General features: G+C 50.0%; 1 protein-coding gene across 1 annotated transcript in view; it reads left to right on the top strand.

Moving 5' to 3' along the window:
- PRDM11 (PR/SET domain 11) overlaps positions 1 to 11,771 on the top strand; it is an 85,559-nt gene extending 73,788 nt beyond the window's left edge. Inside the window, exons 6-8 of the mRNA XM_007123669.4 lie at positions 3,771 to 3,958; positions 7,945 to 8,571; positions 9,607 to 11,771. Coding sequence (XP_007123731.1) covers positions 3,771 to 3,958; positions 7,945 to 8,571; positions 9,607 to 11,771 — 2,980 coding nt within the window. The remainder of the gene's footprint in view (positions 1 to 3,770; positions 3,959 to 7,944; positions 8,572 to 9,606) is intronic.
- The last annotated feature ends 3,658 nt before the right edge of the window (positions 11,772 to 15,429 follow it).

Below are 15,429 nucleotides of genomic sequence, written 5' to 3' on the forward strand. Positions count from 1 at the left end.
TCTGAAAAGTGTTGTCTTAGTGCTTATCTAGCCAATACCCAAAGTCGGCAAAGAGTTTGGAATAAAAACAATCTATTATCATCGTGGAAGTTTCAGGCCAGAACCACCCCTCCAGCACCACTACCCGCCCACCCCCTTGATTGCTTCAAAGGGTCTGATTTGAAAAGCTATCAAATAAGCACTAGTGTTTACAGATCAGCCTGTGCTATGCATTTTCCATCCCCCTTCTGACATACTCTGTGCCTTCCCTCCAATGAAGTAGTAGTGACCTGGAAACTACTTCAAGTAGAAAGATTTTTCACTCCCTGGAAGCCTTCTGTTCCAGGAAGGGCTCTTGTTCACCCGCAGCCGTGTAATGGGACAGGCATGCCTCTTCATACAGGGATTGTTGTGTGGGGACGGGATTCTGGGAGTGGATCAAGCCATTGGGTGTTACTGCAAAATACTTAAAACGGGGAGACCTGACTAGAAGTAATTGGTGTTGGGACTTAGCTGGCTCCATTTAGCTTTACCTCAAAAATGATATAGCGTAAACATCTTCTCAGGGTGAATGGATTGTTGTGATTCACTGAGAGTTGCCATATATATCTTATTTCAAATGCCAACTTTCAGAACAACCAAATACAGCTGGATGCTGAACCAGTTTTGATCTTTGAAGATACTTCGTGATCCACACAAAGATTTGGAGGCTCTCTTCCTAAATATTTTTTAAAATTTTATTGAAGTATAGTTGATTTATAGTGTTGTGTTAATTTCTGCTGTACAGCAAAAGTGATTCAGTTATACATATATACATTCTTTTTCATATTCTTTTCCATTATTGTTTATCACAGGATATTGAATACAGTTCCCTGTGCTATACAGGAGGACCTCTATTCCTAAACATTGATTCTTGTTGGGTAGGAAAACACCAGAAGTTGGAAGGGGAAATTGACTTGAATCTTTCTAAACCTTCTGACGTCCTCACCAAGTCGCTCCTTGGAATAAATCCCTGATAGTTACGTGTTTCTCATCTACCTTTTTCTCTTTAAGTTGAGTGCCAGAGAAAATAATTCTAGCTTTTAGAGCCTGACGGCTGTTTAGAAACTGAAAAAAGAAAAGACTGTATTCTTCTTTCCTTGTGCTCTATGATTTAAGTAATTCTTGTGAGAAAAAACATGAATGGATGGTTTGCCTTCTGTGTCTGGGAATAGGAAAGTTTGGATCTACCTCAGTTCCATGCTGTGCTCACCACTAGGTCAAATCCCAGACTCTTGCTAAACTGGGGACTAGAAAATAGTTTGCACATTCAGAAGAAATCTCACGTATGAAGCGAAGGCAGACTTCTGCAGTTGGAGAGTTAAGATTGTATGTGAGGGGCGCTATGCCTGGGGTACCACAAATGTAGATTCCCAATGCTGCTGGCCACCATGACCCTCACCACTGCCACCCTGTACTGGAATTGGCGTTGGTGTACGTCTTTTCCTTTTTTAGGGGGTGGGGGAGAGGGAGTAACAGTAATAATTGCTTACTGAGGAAGACTTGGAAAGTACAGAAAATTACAAAGAAGGAGAACCATGTATGATGGATAATCACTGTTAAAACAGTGGTGTATTTCCTTCAAGCGGTTTACCCAGGCTTGTTTTTAAAGCATGATTAGAACCATAATATAAATAGCTTTCAGTCCTATTGTTCCCACTCTGCCTTATATCAGGACCACTTTTCCATGTCATGAAAGATTCTTCGAAAACATTTTCCTGTAGATGAGTAACATTCCATTGTACAACTATACCATGGTTTATTCAGTTGTTTCTCTAGTATCAGAAGTTTAGATGTTTTAGCTTTTGCTCCATTACAAACAGCGGAACAGTCAGCGTGGTGGTATACAGAGTTTGCATTCTTGCTCCACATCTTAACGTTTTGGTGTTCTTTTTTAAATTTTACAAATATTGTGGAAAAAATCCCAATGACATAAGATTTACCATTTTAGCCATTTTTAAGTATAAAGTTCAGTGGTATTAAGTGCATTCACATTGTTGGACAACCATCACCATTATCCCCCTCCATAACTCTTTTCATCTTCCCTTTTTTCCCTCTTCCCTCTTCCCTCTTTTCATCTGAAGCTCTGTACCCATTCAACACTAGCTCCCTATTTCCCCCTCCCCCATCCCCTGGCAACCACCATCCTACTTTCTGTCTCTGTGAATTTGACTACTCATATGAGTGGAATCCTGTAGTATTTGTTGTTTTATGACTGGCTTATTTCACTTAGTATGTGTCGTCAAGGATCATTCACGTTGGAGCGTGGGTCAGAATTTCCTTCCTTTTTATGGCTGACTAATATTCCATTGGGTGTATATACCACATCTTATTTATCCATTCATCCATCGGGTGACCCTTGGGTTGCTTCCACCTTTGACTATGGTGAATGCTGCCGCTGTGAACGTGAATGAACAAATACTTGTTCAAGTCCATGTTGCCAGGTCGTTTCCCAAAGTGTTGTGCCAGCTTATTCTCCGCCATTAGTATGGGAGACCCTAGCCTTGCCTCCTCTACCAATACAGAGCTTACAACGTAAAAAAGTTCTCTGTGCCAACAAGACAATGTGCTGCTTTGCGCCTCTCTTCTGATTAGTGATGCTGAATCCTTTCGTTTGTTCATTATCCATTTGGATTTATTTCTGTGAATTATTGTTTCCCTTGGACTGCTCCAAGTACAGTTCTTTGGGCTGTGCCAGTCGGACAGACTTTGATTTCTTCCCTGGCTTTTGAGACAAATCATAGCATAAGGAAGAGAAGTTTGTTTTTGACTACAAGTTTCCTAGGCACTTGGCTAACACAGAGCCCTAAAACTCCAAATAATTTCCCCTTGCGTGTTTGATCTGTACATCTCCACCTCGCTACAGGTATTGCATCATCTCACCTTTTGGAGGCGAGTGAGGTGGCAGGTTGGAGATTGGAAATATCATTTCAGGGAGAATGGGTGAGGTCCATAGATTCTGAGGGTTTGACAGAACTTTAAGGGTTATCTGGGCATTGCTGAGTTGGTGCTTTACATGCCCACATGAGTTTACAGGCTGAGTTGGTGCTTTACATGCCCGTGAGTTCTAGTGGGAAAAGCGTGGACCTCAGTGCCCAATCTCCCATTTGTTAGCTGTGTGACCTTAGGCAAGTCACTTAGCCTCTCTGAGCCTCAGTTTCCTTACCTTCAAATGACTTGGATTAACCTGTGGTTGCTCACATTTCCTTGCCTTTACCTACCTCCCCTGTCCCCACTGGGCCCTCTATTTTTAAAGATTTTGACCTTCAGCATTTATTAATTGATCTCGTGGGCACCCTTTTCACATGGGTTATTTCTGCTAGGCTTTGTGACATTCTGAGAACAGTTCAAGGATCTCACCCTCACCACCGTCAGAGGCCTGCGGGTATCTGGGAATGCCTGCAGTTAAAAGTTAGTGCAGAATAGTTTTCCAATCACCTGTATATCTGGTATTGAACCTTGTATTTACCAGAACCTAGGCGGTAGGAAGGGCAGGTGTCATTTCCAGTCCCAGAAAACAGAGATTCTTAGAGGTTCAAAGCCTTGCTTGAGGTCCACAAAACAGTGAGACAAGGGACTGGCTCCAGCCGGTGTGCCTTTCCTCGGCAGGGCAGCTGCTCTGTAGACTTTTGCAGATGCCCACACGCTCATAGGCGGCTAGCCACTGGCACCTGCCCGGCACCGTGCCTGGTAGCGCCAGGCGCTCACCGAAGAGTGGCCCGCGCGTTCTCACCTGTGCCCCTCGCCCCCAGGTACGTGGTCATCTCCCGGGAGGAGAGGGAGCAGAACCTGCTGGCCTTCCAGCACAGCGAGCGCGTCTACTTCCGGGCGTGCCGGGACATCCGGCCCGGGGAGCGGCTGCGGGTCTGGTACAGCGAGGACTACATGAAGCGCCTGCACAGCGTGTCCCAAGAGACCATCCACCGCAACCTGGCCAGAGGTGAGTGCCCACGCCCGAGGGAGGGCCACGCCCACTGCCAAGCCCCAGGGGAGGCCAGAAATGCGTCTCTAGGAGCTTCCTAGGAAAACCGATGGGAAATACAGTACACCAGCAATGGGGAGACCCAGAGGGACTCAGGGGAGCTGATGGGCTAGGTCGGAGCAGCCGCTCTGGCACTGGCCACGGCCACCCGGTGTGTCCTCCTCCCTCAGACACGGTCAGAAGCCCTATCATAGACGTTTCAGAGGGTCAGGGAGAGAGGCAAGTCTCCAATGCCAAGCATATCGGTTTAATCAAAATTGATTCTGTTTCCCCAGCTCAGATTGAGGGAAGGATGTTGTGAACTGCCCCTGGCCCAATAATAGCCTCAAAAATAGGTGACATTTGCTGAGTACTTCATATGTGCTAAGCAGGTTTTCTATGGTGTCCCATGTAATCATCCCAGTAGCACCTGCCCGATAAGTGCCCAGTGAGAATTAGATGCGTAATATACATAACACATTTAGAACAATGTCTGTCTTGACCGTCGTAAGCCCTCAGTTGTAAACTTTTAATACTAATGATAGCATGTGGATGATTATCCCCACCTTACGAATGTAGAAACTGAGCATCCGATAAATACAGTGACTCACCCAGAATCCCGTGGCAAGCAGGGGCAGAGCTAGGTTCCTAACCCACATCTGTCTGAGTCCAGGGTCTTAAGCTCTAACCGACAGTGTTATAAGGCCTCCCAGACAAAACTAGTTTCTTCCCTGCTTCCTCCTGGCCTCATGCCTGGCAGTCCTAATTATATGCTGTGAAAGAACGATCTCTGTTAGGAGAAGAAGATTGGAGGGAGGTGGGTGGTGGCCTGGTGGGTGGGTAGCCATCCAGGCTCCATTTAAATGAGTCATTTGAAAGTGGTTTAAAATAATCCCCAGCTCCTAGGCCTTTGCCTCTTTACTCCATCCTCAGCCATGCCAGGGCAAACGGGTGAGCCTAAGGTCCTTTTTCCAGCAGGACCTTCCTTACACTAAAACCACATATCCAAAGACCCAGAGTCCATCTGGTCCCGGGAACCAAGCCTATACCCAAGCCCCACCATATCATGTTTCTGACCAATCTACTTATCGGAAGTAAAGCTTCATTTAGAGCATGAGGGGAAGAGAGGAAAAGGGGGGTAAGAGTGACCCGTTAGAAGTAAGCTATCTTCAAAACCAAAACAGAGCAAAGCAAATCGTGGACATTGAGCACACAACTGCTGCCTGACTTGGTAAAAGGTATCTGGTGATTGGATGAGCAGTGAAAGGAAACCCAATAGATACCCTCATCCCTTGTTTTCTTTGGAGCTGGGTGTTAGGCACATACATGCCGAGTATACTTGGGAAGGCATGTTTCTGTGACATGATTGCCATGGTTTCCACTTGACCTCTGGAGATGCCATGTAAAAAAGCGTCTGATGCACAGTACATGCTCAATAAATCTTGGTTGAATGGATAAAAGAAGAAATGAATGAAGACCACCAAGAAATCTCCAAAAGAATCATATCACCAGAAGAAGAGAAAACCAAGAGAAGTCATATCTGAGGACATGGGTTCCACCCCTTGGCCATGATCTTCTTGAATTCTTCTGGATTTGTAATGTCCTTTTTTCCCTGTGTCTACTCCAGAGCGCCTCAAGCCGCATCATCCTCAGAGAGCCCTGAGACCCAAGGGGAACGCTCAGGGAAGGGCATGAGCTTTCAGGAGTGGTTCCAAGGAGCGTGGCAGACAGACTTGAAATGAGATTAAACCAAGATGTGTGAAGATACAGGAGGAAGGAGTGTCTATTCCTGGCCAGGCTGAGAAGTAGGAAACACGAAGGAAACTGGAAGCCACCCATGGGGCAGGGCCAGAGCAGAGGGTGGACTTGGCCATAAAGCCCTTGGGAAGCAGCCGGGGAGCTCAGTGGCCTTTAGACGTGTGTCCCTGTAGCCTGTAGCTTTGGCAGACTCTGAAATGGTTAGCGGTGTCTTAGATCTGTGTGCCAGTTCTGCTCTGTAGGGGGCCTTCCCCACGCTCAACCACTCAAGGTCTTACATGGGAGGAGGCTTCTTTGTGATCGGAGGCTGGAGCCTTGGTGAAGTCCAGAGCGTGACTTATTAGCTCTTATTAAGTAGAAACATTCGTTGGAGCCCAGAACTGCTTCCTGAAGAGTACAAATTATTCCTCTGTGGTTACCTTTTAAGAATAGGATGCATCTAATACATGTATTCAAAGAATTTATGTTTTTTGTCTACTTTGGGTCATTGATTTTCTTTGTGGTGTTTCCCTCATGTTTTATGGAGACTTTAGAATCAATTTCATAATGCTTAAAGATTTTTTTTGACCCATAGATTTTTCTGGGAGCCTTGAGCCCAGAGAAATCGCCTGCTCATCCTAGGAAATTTGAATAACCTTGTCCTTGAGTAGAGATGCATGAGGAATCCCCGGTGATGCGTATCCTGGACCTCCTGACATCCTCAGCTATTTGCTGCCTGATTGGTCTGTGAGAAAGTGAAAGGGTGGCCTTTGACTTTCAGAGATTCTGATGGGCAAGTGTCTGATCTGTAAGGCGAACATGTTGCGTTTTTTAAAAGTTCTCTTCCTCTCCGCCCTTTCTGCCCCTCAGATGTTATAGAAACAAGGCTGCGGGGAGCCGCCTGAGTTTCAGGAGGCTTGGAGCCTTCAGGAGATAAGGTCATTCCTTAAGTGTTCGTGTGAGGACAGAAAAGGATCATCCTGAACAGGCTGCTCCCTCCTGTGCTGTGACCTTTGGGAAACCTGGAGTCATACACGGGCCAGGGTACATCACCCCATGTGCCAAGGCTTGGTCACAGCATGGAACATCTGGATTGCACATGGAGAGCCCCTGGCCTTCACTCGGAGGCCTCGAGCAAACGCAGCTCTCAGAAGCCTAATTACAACATATATTCAGGTCAAGTCGTTGGTCAGAGTCACATCTCCCGGGGCCCCGCCCCTGATCTAGGAAGCCTTTGAGAGTTCTAGCTCCATAGACGGCTGTCAGGACCTTCTGAGGGTCCCTCTTGGCGTCTGTCCCCCCAGGCAGCATCCATACATCTATAGCAATTTATGCAACTGCGTTGGCCATTTTGAAGAATCAGGCTAATATAATATATTGTTGGGGTGTTCACCAAGGTCTTTGACGTCATTTACGTGGTAGAAAGAAATAGAAAAGGAGATGTCCTTAGAGTCGTCAGGTGAGGACACACAGCTACTGTAGTTTGAGCGTGTGTTGGGTCCGCGTGGGCGTGTTGTGCCTTCTCGTGCTGGGGGCTGCCATCTTGGAGCTCACAGCCGCTGTTGGTATGCCCGACTTCCCTTTTCTTTCTGCTTCGGTCATCCGTGAGAGCCACAGAGGTTCAGGCCGTGCTTCCTCACGTAATCCAAGGCTTCCAGTTCCTGGGAGAATTAGAAAGGACAGTTGCTATAAGGCAGACTTCGCCCTAACAGGGCTGTCTCCCAAGAGTCAGGGAGGAGGAAGGAGTGGGCTTCAGTGTTTCGTGTGTACCTTTTACCAAGTCGAAGCAGCCATCTTCCGATTGCTGGGACTGGAGGAGCAGCCTGGAGGGATGGGGACTCCACATGCACATTAGCTGAGCTATGTTACCACCCACCCGGCTAATCACGTGGGATGTCATCTTCTAGGATGACAGGATGGCAAGTTCCTTAACTTCCAACTCCCCGCCCCTGTAGCGTTTGCTCAACTTATAAACATAGAGCTCCTACACAGAAAGCTCCATTGAAACGGTCTCTTTAAAAAGAGTTCTTCCCACTTTTTCGGGTCCTTTGACTCTAGAACCCGTGATCTATTGAGTAATCCACCTCCCTTTTTGCCACACCTGCTCCATTAGGCCAGACCCAGAGGGATGTGTCAAGCGACTTCCTGAGAGGAGCGCTTCGTTTTCTGTTGGTTTCTCCTCTTCGGGGCTTTTCCCCACTTCCTCACACCCTGGTTTTCCTTCCTAGGAGAGAAGAAGTTACAGAGGGAGAAGTCTGAGCAGGCTCTGGATAACCCAGAAGACCTGAGGGGTCCCCCGCAGCTCCCCGTGTTGAGACAGGGCAAAAGTCCCTACAAGCGTGGCTTTGACGAGGGGGACGTGCACCCCCAGGCCAAGAAGAAGAAAATCGACCTCATTTTCAAGGATGTGTTGGAGGCCTCACTGGAATCTGCCAAGGTAGAAGCCCACCAGCTGGCACTGAGCACTTCGCTGGTCATCAGGAAGGTCCCCAAGTACCAGAACGACGCCTACAGTCAGTGTGCAATGACTGTGTCACATGGCGTGCAGAATGTCAGCCGGATCCAGGGAGAAGGAGACTGGAAGGTCCCCCAAGGGGCTTCCAAGGAGGCAGGCCCACTGGAGGACGAAGAGGAGGAGCCTTCGTCGTTCAAGGCCGACAGTCCCGCCGAGGCGTCCCTTGCATCCGACCCTCACGAGCTGCCCACCACCTCCTTTTGCCCTAACTGTATTCGCCTAAAGAAGAAGGTCCGGGAACTCCAGGCCGAACTAGACATGCTTAAGTCTGGCACGCTTCCTGAGCCCCCCACCTTGCCAGCACAGGTACTGGAGCTCCCCGAATTCTCAGACCCCGCAGGTAAGTTGGTGTGGATGAGACTGTTGTCAGAGGGAAGAGCACGCGGTGGGCAGTGTGGAGGGGGGCCTGGCGCTCCCCAGGGGAGCCACCTTTGGGGAGACCTGGGATGTGGAGCTCGGAGATGGGTACCGGCCGCAGCGCACGCCCTCGGGTGCCTCGGACAGGCCGGCTTACAGCTCCGGTGGGGGCTTGGGGTCTTGCCCTTGTATCCTCCTCGTCAATAAAGGAAGTTCTGCTGCAGGAGGGGTGTGTGCTGTGTTCTTGACCCGTTGCCTTTCTCCAGTGTCTTACCCCAAAGCCCAGCTTCTAAACCCAGTCTTTCTCTCTCCCAGTCTCAGGCAGGCTGTCCCGTGGGGGAGAGCCCCCCGGCCTTACCGCCGGGGATACAGGGCATTTAGCTGCCTTTGCTGTTTTCTGTTGGCTGCCTGCATCTTTCAGGGATGCTCAACCACAAGGGAGGTTTCTCAGTACGCATCTGCAGCTGAGCTAGAGAGTTACATAGCACTTCCTATTTTAGCCGCACCCCTTAGCTCAGAATGAGGTGTTGCAGATATTCAAAGCACGCATCTTAACTACACTGCATTCTGATCCCGAAATCACTTGGAGCCCCAGCTCCCTTCATTGGAGGGCAGCACGCCTTCCCCTGACCACCTTGGTGGTGGGACAAGTCCCACGTCCTTGCTGTACCACTATGGAACCTTTGATGTGCTCTGTTGCTCCAGCAGCTCTGCTCTCCTAGTTGTGCTGTTCGGTTGATACAGAATATTTAAGTTCCTTGAGCACCTACTCGTGGAAGGTGAGGGCAGGCAGCCTGGAGCATGGTGGCCCCCAGGGCTAATGCACAAAGAGGATGAGACATGCATGGACCACAAGAGTGCTTATAAATGAATTCCAGGTTGGGATTCAGTCTGTCATAGGGGTCGGCTCCTGTTTCACAGAATGCGACACCTACCTTTCGGCCCATTTCCTTCACTTTGGAAATGTCTATGTTTTTTCCAGCCGGTGTTAACTGTTTCTTTCCCATTTGTCTTCCAGCCTCAGAGAGCATGGTCTCCGGCCCCGCCATCATGGAGGACGACGACCAGGAGGTCGATTCGGCAGACGAATCCGTCTCCAACGATATGATGACGGCCACCGATGAGCCCTCCAAGATGTCGTCGGCCACCGGGCGCCGAATCCGGCGCTTCAAGCAGGAGTGGCTGAAGAAATTCTGGTTCCTGCGATACTCCCCGACCCTCAACGAGATGTGGTGCCACGTCTGCCGCCAGTACACGGTGCAGTCCTCCCGCACCTCGGCCTTCATCATCGGCTCCAAGCAGTTCAAGATCCACACCATCAAGCTGCACAGCCAGAGCAACCTGCACAAGAAGTGCCTGCAGCTGTACAAGCTCCGCATGCACCCCGAGAAGACGGAAGAGATGTGTCGCAACATGACCCTGCTCTTCAACACCGCCTACCACCTGGCCCTGGAGGGCAGGCCCTACCTGGACTTCCGGCCCCTGGCCGAGCTGCTGCGGAAGTGCGAGCTCAAGGTGGTGGACCAGTACATGAACGAGGGAGACTGCCAGATCCTCATCCATCACATCGCCCGGGCGCTGCGCGAAGACCTGGTGGAGCGCATCCGCCAGTCACCATGCCTCAGCATCATCCTGGATGGACAGAGTGACGACCTGCTGGCTGACACAGTGGCAGTCTATGTCCAATACACCAGCAGCGACGGGCCCCCGGCCACGGAGTTCCTGTCCCTGCAGGAACTGGGGTTCTCCAGTACAGAGAGCTACCTCCAGGCGCTTGACCGGGCCTTTTCCGCCTTGGGCATTCGGCTGCAGGATGAGAAGCCCACTGTTGGCTTGGGCATAGACGGGGCCAACGTCACAGCCAGCCTGCGGGCCAGCATGTTCATGACAATCCGCAAGACGCTGCCCTGGCTGCTGTGCCTGCCCTTCATGGTGCACCGGCCCCACCTGGAGATCCTGGATGCCATCAGTGGGAAGGAGCTCCCCTGCCTGGAGGAGCTGGAGAACAATCTGAAGCAGCTGCTGAGTTTCTACCGTTACTCGCCACGCCTCATGTGCGAGCTGCGGTCCACGGCGTCCACCCTCTGCGAGGAGACAGAGTTCCTGGGGGACATCCGGGCTGTGAGGTGGATCATCGGAGAGCAGAACGTCCTCAATGCCCTCATCAAGGACTACCTGGAGGTGGTGGCCCACCTCAAGGATGTCAGCAGCCAGACCCAGAGGGCGGATGCCTCGGCCATTGCTCTGGCCCTGCTGCAGTTCCTCATGGACTACCAGTCCATCAAGCTCATCTACTTCCTCCTGGACGTGATCGCTGTGCTGTCACGCCTGGCCTACGTCTTCCAGGGCGAGTACCTCCTGGTGTCCCAGGTGGATGACAAGCTCGAGGAGGCCATCCAGGAGATCAGCCGGCTGGCCGACTCTCCAGGGGAGTACCTGCAGGAGTTCGAGGAGAACTTCCGGGAGAGCTTCAACGGGATCTCCATGAAGAACCTCAGGGTGGCCGAAGCCAAGTTCCAGTCCATCCGGGAGAAGATCTGCCAGAAGACCCAAGTGATCCTAGCTCAGAGGTTCGATTCCCGCAGCCGGATCTTCGTGAAGGCCTGCCAGGTGTTTGATCTGGCCGCCTGGCCCAGGAACAGCGAGGAGCTCATGAGCTACGGCAAGGAGGACATGGTTCAGATCTTTGATCACCTGGAGGCCATCCCCACCTTTTCCCGGGATGTCTGCAGGGAAGGGCTGGACCCCCGGGGGAGTCTGCTGATGGAGTGGCGGGAACTCAAGGCTGATTACTACACCAAAAACGGCTTCAAAGACCTGATCGGCCACATTTGCAGATACAAGCAGAGGTTTCCACTCTTGAACAAGATCATCCAGGTCCTCAAGGTCCTCCCCACCTCCACCGCTTGCTGCGAGAAAGGCCGAAACGCCCTGCAGCGAGTTCGCAAAAACCACCGCTCCCGCCTGACTCTGGAGCAGCTCAGCGACCTGTTGACCATCGCTGTCAATGGCCCTCCGATCGCCAACTTTGATGCCAAGCGAGCCCTGGACAGCTGGTTCGAGGAGAAGTCTGGCAACAGTTACACACTGTCGGCCGAGGTCCTCAGCAGGATGTCTGCGCTGGAACAGAAGCCAGTGCTTCAGACCGTGGACCACGGGTCAGAGTTTTATCCGGATATTTAGGGAGCCGGATCGCAGAGTTCACTAAGCTGTTGAATATTTTTGTAATCTATACTCATAAGCTTTGATATATTATATAAATATATATTTTATATATATATATATATATATATATATATATATATATATATATATATATATATAAACCCACACTGAAAAAATGTTAAAAACCAAGGTGACACGTCCACCAGAAGCTACTGGGAAAGGAATAATGTCAGAAGCTGACTCTCGTCTACAAAATTTGGCAGCTGCAACACACGTGGAAACTCATTTCCACTCACAGAAGCACGTGCTGGGGCCACACGAGTTCCCACCTCACAGTCAACCAACTGCATAAGCTAAAATGACGGGTCTGTCATCACCTTTAGGTAGCTCATTTTGTTTCTGTTCTCGTTTGGGGGTTGAGGGGTTTGGGTTTGGGGTGTATGTTCTTGCCTTTTTTTTTTCTTCTTGTTTGGTTTTATGAGGGGGGGTTTCTTGGCCTCTTCATTGACCAGCTGGTCCAGCTGAATCAGATCTCTCATTTGGGATGGGGTGGGCCGTGTATCTGGATCGGGGTATTTGACTTTGCCCTCTCCCACCCGACTTCGGCTTGAGAGATGTTCATTCATTTCCTGACCAGCGTTCCTTCACTGTCTCATAAACAAAAGTGTCGGTCAGGCTGTGACACCCGCCACTCCCTACCCGTGTCGCCTGTCCCGTCCCTTGTCTGTTGAATCCCTCCTTCCAGACCCCTGGATCCTAAACATTTTACCTGTTATACTGAAGGCAAAATCGCCTTACACCGAGCTTGAAATCCCGGGGAAGGGGAGGTGGGGCGTGAGCTCTTTGCATTCCTGTTTTACCTGGTGTGGGATAACATAATATAATTCCATTCAGATCCAGGGAATATGGGGGAAATGAAGAGCCAAGAAGTCTAGACCCCAGTAGGGCAGCGATTTTTGGCTAAAAACAAGTAAAATGAAAAGTATGTATTCAATTTACAGGAATTATTTATACTCTGTCTTTATAATCATATAATGTGTTTGGGGGTATTTTTTTTCCCTTTAAAAATCAAGAAATGCCTGCTAGAGTTCAGTGGCAGGAGATGTCAATGCAAGTTGTGCCCTGGGTTATGCATAACTCCGATGAGAGTCTCTAGAGACTGGGTCCTTTTGCAGTAAGGCTGATGACAAGCCCTGCAGCCTGGCAGGAAGGTAGTGGGTAATGCATCTATGCTGGCGAACGCTTCCTTTTTTGAACAGGGTAGAGACGTCCTAAAAGAAAGGAATACACGAGAGGTAAGACAGGACTCTCAAGGCATCAGCCTACACACACACACACGCACACGCACACGCACACACACACACACACACACACACACACCGAGATATAAGCTTTAGAAATAGCCACTCGCCTACTCCCTGAGGCAAGTAGTGGTTTAATCTAGAGGAGTCTTGATCAATGCTCTTTTGTTCATTTAATTACCAGTATACCTCGCAAGGGAGTTTTTAAAAAAAATGTGCGTGAGCTGTTAAAAACTTCTGTCCATGTTTCCACATCTGATGTATGCATATCTGATATGCAGAGATCCTACATCGTGGGTGCAGGTTATATTGGGGGGAGGGAGGAAGAGCTGTATTGTCTGTGGTCTGTCGGGAGCCATCCCTCTCAAACGGCAGAGGGGGAGCAAAGGACGGTGTGATCCGGCCACAGGCATGGCTCCAGCGTCCCCCACCTGCTCGGCTCAGACATTAGAAAACTGTGGTGGCTTCCTTCCTTCTTGGCTTATCTTGTCTCCGAGGGCTCGTGCCACCGTTGAGAACCGGAGTGGAACTGTCATCAACACTGAACATGTCACCCCCTCCTTCCTTGTCCTGCCAGACCTTCACCCCCTCCAGATCCCTTCCCCCCACCCCATGGTCTTGGTGCTAAGATAACTTTAGTCATTGCTGCTAGTCGATAGCTTTTCATTATATAAATATATTATATATATTATATATTATTTTTGAAACTTTTTTGTTTGTTTTCAACAGTGATGTAGCATGTTAAAAAAACAAAAAACCAACTGGTTTTCTCCGACTGTCCCACTGCCAGGCCTCATATGCTGCCTTCTTCAACAAATCAATGCACCCCTGCCTGGTGACATTCACCCCTCACCCCCCTCCCCAGTCGCATGTACTTTCCCACCCTCCTCCGAACAAGGAGACAGCTAGCAGGTACTTGCAAGGAAAGACCCAGAGCCCTTCCTCGTGCTTTGAAGTTCCCAGCTGCATCCACTTCTCCACTTTAGGCCGATGTCTTCTCTCCCCATCTGCCTCCTCCCATCAGGGTCCGTAACTGTGGTCAAGTGCAAAGCACAAGGGTCCACTTTTCCCTCCCCAACTTCCTCTCCACCACACACCCAGACCACCGTGTCTGTGGGAGCTTCCTTTGAACATCGCACAGACTAAGATGGGTTGCGGGCAGAGATGGCTGTCAAGGTGGGCCTCCGTAGGGGTCAGAAACAGTAGTCGGGATCCTTTCTTCTAGCCAACAGTTGCCTTACGCCTCCTCCTGCCCCCCTCGGCACCTCCCCACCCGCTATGTCAGGAGATAGGGAGTCCTCCCCTAGACCACTCATTTGGAAACCAGGAGGAGAGAATCGCTGATGGCTGCCTGAGTACCGCATCAGGGCTGCAACTGTTTCCTCTCAGGAGGCCGTGGCCAAAATTAGCTCAAATTTGTATCCAGAGGGGAAGAAATCCTTTGGGCCAATGCCAGTGTCTACCTTGTCTTTTTAGAGGGGCAGGAGCTGGCCACCTGCCTCTGGGCCAGAAACATGAGCAGCTGCTAGCAGCACGAGGCTGCTAGCCATCACCTGCCCAGCTAGACTCCAGACCTCAGAGAGGATGAGCTCTCTGGCGGGTCCTGAAGTTTGGGAAGGCATCTCTAAAACTCCAGCTGCCCATGACACTCTGAAGGCCACTTTGCCTTGGGACAGGGAGCAATTTGGGTGACACACCACTGCAATCGACACAGAGTCTTTACCCCTTGGAGGCTCCAGTGCTTCTATCCTGTGAATGCTGCATGCAATTACCCGTGATTTCCATCCCTGGCGTTTCCACTCTTCCGCGTCCTTGAGAAGGACTCTTGGGCTGTGGGGACCCTCAGGGTTTGGCCCAGGGAACCGCATGCTTGGGCAGTCTAACCTCCCTTTGATAAGTACAAAAAGCTGTGGCCAGGCGGTCCTTGTATCCTCGTCCCTTCGGACGAGACAGAGCCCTTAAACTCAGCCCCTGGCTTAGGAGTGACAACCATTGGCTTAGAATGAAAGGTCTGTGTCTCTAGAATTGAAACTTGTCCTCAATGGGTTGGCTGATTAGTGACTTTCTTCGGTTCATGGAGGGGGCGGGAAGTGAGATCAGGTTCGTGGCCGATTGTGCCAAGTAGAGACATCGCAGAGCTCGGGAGCCAGAAGCCCTTGTGATTAAAATGGTCTGCTTTTCCTCAATGGAGGAAAAAAAAGACCCATTGCCATTTTGTACCTATCTGTGAGACCCGAGGACAGCCCAGCCCTGTCTGTAACTCTTGCCATGTCCCAATTTCCAAGTTTCGCCTGACTGGTTGAATGTGAGAATCCGGGCATCTACAACACCAGCTCACCAGCTTTTTTTTTTTTTTTTTTTTTTTTTTTTTTTTT

Source organism: Physeter macrocephalus, chromosome 16 (genome assembly GCF_002837175.3).
Source record: "Physeter macrocephalus isolate SW-GA chromosome 16, ASM283717v5, whole genome shotgun sequence".
Lineage (NCBI taxonomy): Eukaryota > Metazoa > Chordata > Mammalia > Artiodactyla > Physeteridae > Physeter > Physeter macrocephalus.